Genomic DNA, 13,160 nt, shown 5'->3' with positions numbered 1-13,160 from the left:
AAATTCAAAATGACTGAATATTTGAAAATTAGCACATTGAATAATCAATATCTTGTCTTTTTAGTGTACTGTATTCCAGTGTTTCATCAAGTACCGGTGTACCAGTAACGTACTGTGATATTTAGCCCGCAAAAACGACTCGATACCATCACTTTGACAGAAGACAGAAAATGTAGTGAAAGCACTCCAACTCTGTGTTAGACGGGGCAGATGTGCAGCATGTCGTACAAATACAAAGATAGAAGGAAGAAGATGGGGTGACATTATGGGGCTGTGTTGGGCCACCATGTAGCTACAGACTGGGCCAGTACAAATTTATCCACTTAAATCAATCCGCCCATTTTACTGCATCGCCTGTTCTGCGTGTGTTATGATTAAATCCTTTCTCGAAGTATCGTATAATCTCAAAGTCAAACCGTTGGTATTGTGACAACACAAGTGCATTCAATTTGCTATAGGTCGAACAGAATGTGCAAATCATTGTATTCTATTATTTATTTAACATAACGTACCAAATGCATTGTAATTCGGGGTGTGTACTTACGTGAATTCCATTGTTGCTACCCGCTACTGCAGATATTAAGAGTTAATGAGATATTTTTGTCACCAGGATACTTTGAACACCATTATCAGTTCCTGCTCTCCAAGATTTTTCTTCCTCGGCCTGCCGGGTTTCACAATGCTGGTTGGCGATTTTATCACTGCTGCTGCCCGTGTCCTCAGTTGTGACTCTTCAGAGGTACACCCAGGCTTGACCGTCTTTCCCTATTCTTTTGATGCATCATTTTTTTTCCATGCCAAAAGTTGTAAAGGGTACCAAAATATCTAGTACCATGCTGTTATAGGGCAGCCTTTTGTGGGTGGTCCGGTATGTAGCGGGAGAATTGTCCATCAAATGACATCATAATGGATTTATAACCACCCCGTAAATTGTACTTTACACAATTTATTTATGCACACCATAGATAAGAAAAAGATAAGAAAACCTTTATTTGTCTCGCAATGGAGAAATTCCCATAGATTCACTTTCCTGTTTATATTTATTGATATTTATTTTTAATTACTTTAAAAGTTATTACATTCAGAAAGAGATTTTGAGACAATGCGATAAGTGTCATTTCTCCTTGCGCTAGGCTCCCAGGATGGAGGCTCAAACAATTCTTGGCTCGTTAGTGTGTTTCCCAAACCTTTACGTCCACATTCCAGTCCTGCGGAGTGTCCCCGGCACTGATGATGTTCTTGTAGGAAAGGAGGATATCAAGGTAAATCACGAAAGTGGGCAAATCCTCAAGGGGAAATTATTTTTAGTATTTTTCATTACTGTAAAGGCTTTAAAACCATGGCTGACTTCAATCCCAGGATGCACATTGTAATCTATGGAGTCCGTGTGAGCGGAAGGACAAGACTATAATCTGATAATGTGTTTTTGCACTTCAGGATTATCTTGTCAATATCCTGCTTGAGGCTGCAACAAAGGAACACTGTGAAGGGGCCAGGTATGTACTTACATTGATGAAATGGCATGTTTAACTTTGATACCATGTAATGCACACGAATAGGAAATCAAAAATAGAATGATGGCAATCTTAATGTGTGAGCTGTGATATGTGGTGTGAAGCCATTCTTTCTGAATCTGATGTTGTTTTTACTTTTATACTGCCGTCTCCCCCCCCCCCCCCCTTCACTCCAGGTGTATTGCGGTGTGCAGCCTGGGCCTGTGGGTTTGCGAGGAACTCATGCAAGCAAATATCCATGATCAGGTGAAAGATGCCATCAATGTCCTGGGAGTAACACTTAAGGTCAGTGGCTAACTGATGTGATTATCTATAAAGCAGAGCTGCAGTTCCAGTGTACAGTTTATCATCCATGTACTGGCACACTATATGTGGACAAAAGTACTGCAACTGAAAATAGAAGAATAATATGCAGGTAGTCTTTCTTCTATTTGGAACGATAATTTAACTCCTTTTGGGGTGGGGGGAATTTTTTATGGTATTTTGGACTGTCTTAATAGAGTTCATCTTGTTGGGGTCAGGAGTGACTGTGGGGGGGGCTTGTTCACAATCTCTGTTGCAGTTCCTCACTAAAAGTGTGAAACCTCGAGGTTATGGATTTAAAACTCTTCCACAACAAACTCACCCAACCGTGCCTTTATGGACCTTGCTTTAATGCACAGAAGGCATTATTAGTTAAACAATTGAAACGCTTAGAATTGTCCAAAATGTCATTGTATGCTGAGGCTCAATCCGCACACCTGATTATTTGGTAAACTGAATCAAAGAAATATCTCTATACTTTGTCTGTATAGTGTACCGGTATACTGAGGTTTGGTGAGTATTTGATTTGATGTACGTACAAGGTGTCTGTAAAGTCTGGACACCAAGGTAAAATACAACTTCAAACAACATCTTCAATATGAATACAGCTTTTTATTCAAAGAATATCTTCAGTTTGATTTCCTTCATTTGCAACAATTGATGCGTTCTTGAAAATGTTCACGTATTGATGCAATCAGTCCCCATTGCTTTAAAATTTGGTACATTCACTCCTTTTTTGTTGAGTCAGTTCATTTAAATTAATATTAACCGCTGAGTCAATGTCATTGTCAACTCTTTCTTCTTTTGACGAAGTCATGCTTAATCGATGGAGAGAAAAAAAACAATGTTTTATCAGTCGAATTGAATAGAAAATATCCAATTGTGCTTTGTGTCCAGACTTTATGGATACCCTCTATTTCGTTGCCTCAGTCTACTAATTTTGCTCGTGGGTATTTTTGTAACAGTCCTCCATTTCCTTTGACTGAAGAGATCCTGAAACCAGTTGAGGCTTTTTCTTTCTTCATGGAGGGGGACTTGTGTGGTGGTGTAATTTTGAGACTGCTCTCTGTCTCTGTAGATTTAAGCAGCTACATCGCCCATCTTCCTGCTCGAGCAACCCCCCATCCCTTCCATCTCTAATGGAGCAGTAATCACTCCCCTGTACAACTTGACACACAGACTCCGCCAGCCCCAAAATAGAGGGTAGGCTGGTTAGAGTGTGTTGTACAGGGGGAGGGGGTTGAAGAGTGGCACTGACAGTTTCTCTTTTCTAAAAGCAGGTGCTGAACTCTCAGGGCCTCTTTTTGTGTTTGGCCATTTCTGCACTCATTGCATTATCTACCCTTGTTCCATGTTGAGAGGCATTTAGCTGGAAGAAATGTGAAATTCTGTGTCTGAACCGAGAATTTGAAATCACTGAAGAAATTCACATTTGGGTAGAAATGGTCACTGCTCAAGTCTCGTTTCTGATGAGTCTGGAGGAAATGATGCATGGATGGGATTTGAAATGAATTTATGATGATTAGCTACCAAAATGTGGAAAAAACTCTGAACTTACACAGAACTTGATGTTTGTTAGTATCGGTCTACTGTATGCCCAAACTTCTCTTTATTATGAAAGCAATGTCCTCTGCAGGCCGCCACACACAATGCTTCCGACTAGCAGTTCTACTGTATGCTCAGACTTCTCTTTATTGTGACAGCAATCTCCTCCGGCGCCATACACAATGCCACCGACTCGTACCCAACCAATGGTAAAATATGACAATTGGCTACTCATTCCTGCACATTGGACGATTTAGCTCAAGGATTCCTTAAGTCATCCCGTATCACCTTTTTTAGTGTCAGTCAAGGAAAATAAAGGTTGTTACAGAAAGTGGACACGTGTGAGAACAAAGACAAACATTGGTGATGCATTGAAAGGCGGGGCTCACTCCCATTCATTTGAATGTAATATGCCGCTCGCATATATCTTTACCACAGGCTTTGCCGTTTCATCCACAGGTACATATGAAGTTAAAAATCTGTTTCCTTATTGTTGTAAAGCACAATATGCATACTATATATGCTGTACTTCTATCACTTGATGGCGTTTCCCGCTCACTTATTACCCGGAAATGAATTTTGACTCATATCCACTTTCACTGTCTTTATATATACTGAACACTTGAAACAACTTGGATGCATGCACGCCCACTTGAAAATATATGTAACACATTGTGACTTTTGGCTTGTTTCATCAAGGGTTTTCAAAGTGTGTCTCACTAGTTTGATGTTTGGCACAGTTTTTACATCTGATATTTATGTATGGGTTCTTCTTTCAAAATGCATCTGACCATGCAAGATTGTTGAGATAGCTAGGTGCAAAACAAGCCATGTCAGCATAAAAACAAATTTCCTTTGTACTAACCATTGCCTCGTTCTGATTTGTTGTTTGCAAGCAGCTAGGCCCACATACTCACATGGTTAACAAAAATGAATGCCGCGAGAGGATTAAATAATTATAATTTCTTAGCATATTTTTTGTTCTGTAAATCGCTCCGGAATATAAATCGCACCAGTCAAAAGAATGCATCATGAAGAAAAAAAACAATGTTGTAAATTTGTTGCCACCTGTCATAGCAACAAACGAAGGGACCGTCTCTGCAGCAAGCTAACTGTTTTTACAATTTTGGGTGCCGATCTGAGCTCTAACTTTAGTATATACGAGTAGTCGCAGGACCAGAGCCAAACTATGAATGCGATTTACAGTCTGAAAAATATGGTGCATTAACCACATGTCAAACAACAAACACATTCTTCTCGTCACTTTTTTTTTGTTGTGCAGTTTGGAAACAAAGCTGTGGCTCAGGTCGCCTGTGAAGTGTTTCAGCTCCTCATCTCTCATTGGGAGCCTCTCCAAAATGTGGAGCCGACTCTGCCTAAGAAAATCATCGAGGTAATATTCACAACCACCACTCTGTGAGTCACTGGTGGTGGAGTGCAATTGTCCTCAACCACCGATCCGCGGGCCATTTGGGAACCTATACCTCATTACCTTCCAAAGAGCAATATATGTAGGCTGGATAGAGATTTGTGATATTATGGTGAGCAGGTTAGAGCTGTGAGCATATTTACTCAATCAGATATGGCGGAAATGTGCATGACACAATCAGTAGGCCTGTTCATTGTCTACTTTGGTTTGCAAATTGAAGATGTAAGCACGGCCTGAATGTGTAATTAAACGTGCATTGATGGGCATCCATGACTTGGACGTATGTTGCAAACATGAAACTATTTTGATGAGAATAGTTCCTCACCATTGCATGTGTGGCGGTATCTCCAAAGCGTTGTAGAATAAGGATTAGCATGACCAATGTAATCCTTACTAACTGTGCAGCCACTGGACTAAAGCAGCAATCAATTGTCATCTTTTGATTCATTTGCAAAAGGCAACGATGCTAACACTGTATGTAGAATCATAATTTCATTATGTTTACCGTATTTTCCGGATTATAAGGCACTCAGGAGTATAGTTCGCACCAACCATAAAATGCATAATAAAGAAGAAAAAAACATACCGGTATATAAGTCGCATTTTGGGGGGAAATTTATTTGATAAAATCCAACACCAACAACATACATGCCATCTTGAAAGGCAATTTAAAATTAAAATAAAATAGAAAACAACACCCTGAATAAGTGTACGATATGCTAACGTTACATGACGCATAAACGACGAACTGAGAACGTGCCTTGTATGTTCAAGGAGCATATTAATAGTTATTCAGATAACTATAGCATAAAGAACATGCTAACAAGTTCACCAAACCATCAATGTCACTCCAAATCACTAAATCCAATGAAATCTTCATCCTCTGTGTCAGTTTAAAGCAACTCCACCAACTCCGGAGGTAGAAGATGCAGCTCTTCCTCTTCTACCGCGATTACGTCAGACTCATCGTAATTTTATCAATACAGGTCTAGAGCGGCCTCTTGTGGTTTAATGTGAAAATAACATGTGAAATGATCTAATAATGTGTTTATAATTTCACCCATAAATCGCTCCAGAGTATAAGTCGCACCCCCAGCCAAACTATAAAACTGTGAATTATAGTCTGGAAAATAGGGTATATTTTAAGACGTATTCATTTTTCCTGAGGGGTCAAGTTTTACTAGTATTATTATTTTGTTCTGCATATGTTGTCCAGTTGAGAAAAAAATGTTTTTATAATTTTCCCTGTTGATCATGTTTTTCATCTGGTTTGAAAAAAGTCAAAATATACTTGATGTGTTGTGTTGAAGTACACTGTACTGTCAGGCTATTGAATAGACAGACCTGAAAACCTGGAGTCACCCCCACTCACCCATTTTTAATATGCTTATATCTATATTTTATCATTTCTATTTATTTATATACTTTTTGTTCTTATACTTCTCTCTTTTCATAATTTTGCTCCTGTAAATTGGGAATTTCTCCATTGTGAGACAAATAAAGGTTTTCTTATCTTATCTTACCTTAGGTTTCAATACGGAAGCTTTAAAACTGGTAATTTAAAAACAACGTAAAGTCGTGATGATTATTGCGATTTTTTTTTTTTTATAGCAGTGCTAAACAAACAAACTTGACTTGACTAGTCCAGGTTACATAGGCTTCACCTCCCTCCAACACTGAGCTGGATAAGCGGCACAGAAAATGGATGGATGAATACGGAGAGTGTACATTTCGCAGCAAATTAGATTGTCTTGTGACTATAAAAGAAATGTCAGATTCCTTGTCTCCGTACCAACGAGTCTTTTTTTTTTCTCTCCATGCTTTGCAGATATTTGTGGCCACAACAGCCTTTTTGTTGCCGAGTGCTGAGCACTCAACAGCGGAAGCAGACAAAAAGGTACATGTTGGAAAGGAAATGGCAGAGATCTGAAGGACCTTGATCTATCTATGTTGGAATGGTGCATTTAAAGAGACATGTTTTCACTCATGAGATTTGTTCTCTTGCATTTTCCACGCTACCCTTTTAGTTTCATTTCTCCCTCCCATACCTCATTTTCTTTTCTTTAACAATTCTGTTGGTGACATTTCATTGTGTCTTGTTTTTTTATTTTATTTTTATTTTTTTTAACATTTGTAAAATATTCTAACTTCCTTAGTTGGTGGTGTCCCTGCTGTTATGTCTGTTGGACTGGTGCATGGCTGTTCCCTTGAGTCTACTTTTGGAACCGATTACCACAGCTTTGCTGGAGGACCGCACATCCCACAAAGCCCCCCTACTGGACTACATCTACAGGGTGGGTAGTCTCACTGTCATCTTGCTGACAAGGACAACGTGTAGCAACTTTGGATTTTTTGTCGTTATTTGTTTTTAGACTTAAGTAATCTATACTGCGTTCCAATTTATTGCATCCATTCCAAACCTATGCAATGATGTTTTTCCTCAGAATGTTTGAAATGGTGCATGCAAATGGCATTCGGCATCATTTTCAAGTCAACGTCTGTTCAAGAATGATTATTTTAAAAAATCATACCGTTTTTAAACAAACCTCCCAATGATAAGAGTACTTACTTAAATAATAAAGACATTTTTATTAAAATGCACTGTTCCAAATTATTATGCAGAGTAGTGTTTCAAGAAATTTTGTAACTTGGAAAGAACTGAAAATAGTAATTTTTGGGAATTTGCATGAGGATGTTGTATTTGCTGCAATCAAAACCTATTTCAGTAAAAACGTCTTAACAATTCAAGCTACATTTTCACATAATAATTATAATAAGGAACAGTGCATTTGAATAAATACAATGTTTTTATTTTGGGCAAAAGTCCGGTTAGCAAACAAAACATCAACAGTTGTTCGCCTGAAATGTATGCTGAGTCTAACTTGCTGAGACTGTTCATACAAATCTGAGAAAAGTATCATTTGCCCAATCATTTTGGAACGTGGTGTATTAAACAAAATGCAACAGCTTCAACCCGTCCCACACTGACCTTCACCTCTCCTCACAGGCTTTCCACTAGACACCCCTCACGATGACCTGGTTATGCCTCATTTAATATTGCAGTGGCATGATATTGCTGAGGCACTTGGCATAGCTAAAGTGCATGGTTTATTTCTTGTGAGCTGATACAGTTTTTTTCTGCTAAAATATTCACTATCCTTCTACTACTAATGATATTAAAAGGGGATCATTTGTATTAAATTAAGTTGTATTCATCTCTCAGATCCTTCGTTTTGTGCTCTGACTCCGAGGAGCTTCAGGCCTAAACGAATGACGTATTATTCATTCCCTCATGTCTGGGCAGACGCGGTCAACGGCAGATCTTTGTAAGGATGTCAGCCCTGATAAGGAATGGTCCAATTATTCAAACGGGATCCTTTGTCCATTTGATAAGCTCAGACCATAAACGCTTGTCCTACTGATTTGAATGGAATATGTCTTGATATGCGAGCGACTGCAGCTGCCATGAAAGCACAGACAATTAGACATGATTGGTTGTCTATCAGAACCAAAAACTACAAGGCCCCTCTGGGTTTCATTGGAAATAATCCATCAAGTAAGGTGTGACAACATTAATGCAATATCCAGGCTTAAATCTATACATTTCCATGCTCATTATTCCACAAGACCCGCCCTTTTATTCTGTTACTGAAGTGAATGCATTTGTCTCAAGGCATTGGTCTGTCCTTTATTGATGTGGCTTTAATGATAAATCTCAATTGACAAGATTTTCTTTCTTTTCTCTTTTGAAATCAAGCGGTCAAATATCAATGTAATGCATATCGACAAGAATGGTTGTCCGACATTTCATCCTGGCACAGTGTGTGCTCGTGCTGCCTAACAGAATGCAGATCCATTGCAAAAGCAACATTGCACTAGACCTCTTTGTCTTACTGGTGTTCGGTTCAAGCTTCTCCATCTGCTGTCCGTTCCTGCCCCAATAGCCAGCTGCACCACCCCTCTGCGCGGGCCTGTTAGGTTTACATCCGTCTTTGTGAGGACCAATTTAAATTCGAACCTCTGTGTAAGGGTGAACTGTAGTGATAAATATGCAAATATGTGTACGGCGTGCATTTCATGGGGACGGTTATGTTTAGACAGGGACACAGCGAAGGTTAGGGGAAGTTAAGGCGGCTGTCTCCAGCATACTAGTCGTTTTCAATCTCCTTCCAAATTGTTGTCCGTTGCATATGTGCCCCTCTTAACTACAGTGTGCTCATTTGTCTGTTACTGTCCAAGAACTGTTGCCATGCAAAGTGTAGTCACTTAGTTGTCAAGCACAGCCGTGGGTCCCCCCCCCCCCTCCCTTTCCTGTCTCTCCATCTCTCCGCAGAGGGAAGCTCTTTGGGGGTTTTGGTGTAGCAGCTGTTTGGTTCAGGTCTTTTCACCATCAAGCTGCCAAACCCTCCCCCATGTACTCAAAGGTCTGCTTGGGAGATTCATCCGCGTACTGTCTACATTGCCACACACAATACTGTTTCAGATGACGGGCCCAGCCTGCCTTCTCTCTGCCTCTCTCCACCAAGTGCAAGCGCATGTGTGCATTGAAAGGGATTAGCCTTTACATGGCTTTACCCCAAGTTGCTCTACTGTGACCAAGTGGGCCCCTCATTTACATATATTAGTCATATGATCTAAAACCCCTTCCGGACAATGTCATCGTACAAATTACAGGTGTGTGTGGAGCATGCATGTTTACGCTGGGAGTTAAACACGCAACAAAAAAGTCTTAATTAAATCAAACAGTGTAAACCTGTCCGGTGGCTGTAATCGACTGCCCCAGTGCGCCTTATCTGGTGCTGCCAAGGGATGCTGTGCCATCTGTTATGTAGATCGATACATTCTCACAATACTGGAGAGATGGATTCAAAGCATTAAAAGCACTCTTTCCTTTTTTTTCCCCCCCCTCTTCCGTCATCTTGGTATCAATGGATATGTTGTATTCCTCTTCCACCAGCTTGTTTTCAGTGTGGTATTGTACATATATCAATACAGCTATTGATACTTCAGCATGTGTATTATTGTGGGTGTGTATTCTCTAAACCATTTTCCTGTTAAATTCTACTGACTAAATGTACACAATAGTGACAAAAAAAGTTCCTGCTGCTTTTTTCACACGAACCCTGCATCTCAAACAATGAGGCTGCTAAATTACCGGTACTGTTTTTTTACTAGGTAAAAAGCTTCATCCCGCCATTATGTTTTGGGGCAATTCCAGTTGTACCCCCTTAGTGCTTGTTCCACTCCTTAGCCTGCGGTTGTATGCGTTCATGAGAACGAAGGGGTGTCTCAAATCTCAGAGCGCTTGGTCTCACATCAGCTACGAGATGTATCCCGGGAGCTAGTGAAGTGATGCCTAATGTGTGACCAAGCCCTCTCGTGTGAAATTATGACACCTGAAACTGTTACCAAGGTAGGAGAACTTTTCTTTATACAAAAAAAAAGTATGAGTCTGAACACAAGAAAGTCCACCCCATCAAATTACCATGCAGATAATACTTAACTTTTTGAGAGTATAAACTAGAAAATTGCGGAACTTTGTTTGATGACTACAGTCATGTTTTTAAATATTTCTGTGTAACATCTTTCTGTCTGGCGACCCGGTGGCCCAGTCGACCTCACAGTGCAGAGGTTGTGGGTTCAATCCCGGCTCCGGCCTTCCTGTGTGGAGTTTGCATGTTCGCCCGGGCCTGCGTGGTATTTCTCTGGATACTTCGGTTTCCTCCCATATTCTCAAAACATGCGAGGCAGGCTGATTGAATACTCTAAATTGACCCTAGGTGTGAGTGTGAGCGGATATGGTTGTTCGTCTCTGTGTGCCCTGCGATTGGCTGGCAACCGATTCAGGGTGTCCCCCGCCTACTGCCCGAAGACAGCTGGGATAGGCTCCACCCCCCCCCCCCCCCCCCCAAGTTGTGAGGATAAAGCGGATTGGAAAATGGATGGATGGAACTTTCTGTTTAAATATCACATTAAAACATGGATACCACAAGTGTGGCCTCTACAAGTGTTTGTTGGTTGTTGTTTTGTTTTTTTAAATGTGCGTGAATTTGATTCAGGTGTGCTCAATAGTCTGGAAATTATGGTAAATGAATGCGTCCCTGTGTCATAGCATCCACTTTGAACAGATTTGATATGTATGCTTCAACTGCGTTTGCACCGGTTTCAATTGAACATGGGAACATGTATAACCTATTCCCACACTAGGTCCATCACTTCGTATCAGATTGATTTATTGTGCATTATGTAAAAAACTTATGACGTGTTCCCAGAAACATTGAATCTGGTGGGAACGCCACCTCGTTTAGATGCTTTATTATAGCTGTTCGTGGTCACTCATTGATTTCCCAAGCGTCAAATGCCTTGTCAGACGGCTGCACTCTCTTGAATGCTTGTGTTCCTCTTTAGAATCCCCAGAATCACTAAAACAGGCCCAGAGCATTGTTCGTCACTGCACACCGTCTTTGCCAGACACTGTCAAATCTCATCATGCAGTGTCCTTGCACATCACTGATACAATTTTGCCATCAAAGCACCTCTCACTGACTGAAAGCAGAGTACATAGCCAGGTAGGTAATATCTGATCAAGTGTTATCCCCTTTCTTCTTTTTCCTTAGGTGCTGCACTGTTGTGTGTCGGGCTCCACCCTCCACACACAACAGAGTCACTATCTCCTCAGCCTGGCAGACTTGTCCGCTGACTACGATCTCATGTTGGGGCAGGTGAAGAGTTTTGAGCCACCACCTTCCCAGACGACCTCGAGCGACTTCCGCAGCTTGCTCACCGTAGCAGAGGGTAACGTGGCATGGGATTCACAGTAGATTTACAAGGGACTGTTCTTTGGGGCCATTGGGACAATGATGACAGTGGGCAGAGCTAGAGTGTTGCAACTCGGCGAGCCAGATGAGAAAAGAACATTTTAATTGATGCAGACAGCATTTAGAAACTAAATTGTAATTCAGCAAAATTCGGAATGGCCCGTTTCCGGTCATGTGTTTTTGGAACTAGGCAGCAACAATAAATGTACCGGTATTTACAGTTTACAAGTAGTTTACTAATTTACAATCTAAAATGGGCATTCTGTCGTGTTTTTTTTCTCCCATACTTTTATTTAGTTCAGCATTTGCAGGAGCTCTTTACATCAATTAGTGACATTCTAATTGTATGGGCATTACCGAATTGCATGAAGAACAAATCAAATAGTAGCTTCAGACTTTATTATTATTATTATTATTATATTATCACTTTATTGGCAGCCTCTTCACCACATTGGCATAATGTAATAGTTTACTACGTTGTCCCGAAAATCTTAAAAGAAGTTCACTGAAAGAATAAGTAGCCCATCCATTTGGAGCTTCTCTATTAAATGTCAACATCCTATTAAAAAAAAAAAGGGACATCAACGATCAGGGAATGCAACATTCGCATTAGTGCCCATCCTCAAGAAGACCCATTACAGAGTTTAGATAATTTTTCCTATTTTTGTGACCTTGTGATTCCATTAGGCAATGTATTTCCCTCTCGATCGCGCTCTCTCTCTCTCTCTCACCCACTCTCATGTCCTCAACTTCTAAAAAGTCCCTTTGAGCCCGAATCCACGCAATATGTGCACTGAAACAATGTGAGAATTTTGAACCGTAGCATCTGCCTCAGAATTTACAGCTCACCTTTTCTTTGTGGCACACAGCTGCAGAGTCTTAGTGGAAATAACAAAACACTATCAAAAGGGCAAACCAAAGAGTGCCGGCCTAGTTATATTCATGCCCCCACCTCATATTGATCAAGTCACATCAAAGGGGCCAGCGTATCTCTAATGTAGCTTGGCCTGCTTTCTAAAGAGCTTTTTCCACTTTGATGGGGGATGATGGTATTGATAGCACTGTCACAATGCAAGAGTGCATCTTCTTGTTTTTCCTACCTCAACGCATAATGAAGGCCAGCATGCTTTTCACTTGAGCGTAAAAAACCCATTCATTTACACAAATGCAATTCACCGAGTAGGGTCTCATTCAGTAGCCTGTGAAGATGGAGGTTCTCATTAGTGCGTGGCCAGTCTAAACACTTGCCCATTATAAGAAGACCCAATGGGCTTTTCAAAGGTGTCTCATATGATTAGATGCTACCTACTTAGTGTCGTGCTGGCTAAGCAATTGTGAGTATTAAATAAAGCACTTTTGTTCGGACTCATAATTGAGATTTTGCTGTTACAACAAGTAACGGAGATAATAGCATGTCTACACACAAATGTAAGGCTTTTGAAAAGTGCAGAGCAAAGTTAGCGTTGCATTTATGATAAATGATAACCCCGTTAGGTACTTCCCCATAGGTATTTTTGTATTTCAGGTCCATGTGTTGTATACTTATCAGAT

The 13,160-nt window shown here is 40.5% G+C and overlaps 1 protein-coding gene across 5 annotated transcripts in view; it reads left to right on the top strand.

Moving 5' to 3' along the window:
- Positions 1 to 13,160, top strand: part of ralgapa2 (Ral GTPase activating protein catalytic subunit alpha 2) — an 89,589-nt gene that overhangs the window by 39,369 nt on the left and 37,060 nt on the right. For all 5 annotated transcript variants that reach the window (XM_086126787.1, XM_086126790.1, XM_086126786.1 and 2 more), the window contains 8 exons: positions 611 to 739; positions 1,134 to 1,262; positions 1,438 to 1,496; positions 1,691 to 1,799; positions 4,645 to 4,755; positions 6,620 to 6,688; positions 6,948 to 7,085; positions 11,409 to 11,586. In XM_086126787.1, coding sequence (XP_085982913.1) covers positions 611 to 739; positions 1,134 to 1,262; positions 1,438 to 1,496; positions 1,691 to 1,799; positions 4,645 to 4,755; positions 6,620 to 6,688; positions 6,948 to 7,085; positions 11,409 to 11,586 — 922 coding nt within the window. The remainder of the gene's footprint in view (positions 1 to 610; positions 740 to 1,133; positions 1,263 to 1,437; positions 1,497 to 1,690; positions 1,800 to 4,644; positions 4,756 to 6,619; positions 6,689 to 6,947; positions 7,086 to 11,408; positions 11,587 to 13,160) is intronic.

Source organism: Hippocampus guttulatus, chromosome 13 (assembly GCF_054856545.1).
Source record: "Hippocampus guttulatus isolate MCC_2025c chromosome 13, RoL_Hgut_1.0, whole genome shotgun sequence".
In the NCBI taxonomy this organism is placed as follows: Eukaryota; Metazoa; Chordata; class Actinopteri; order Syngnathiformes; family Syngnathidae; genus Hippocampus; species Hippocampus guttulatus.
The sequence above is the reverse complement of the archived record's forward strand: the minus strand, read 5'-3'. Positions and strand labels throughout refer to the sequence as shown.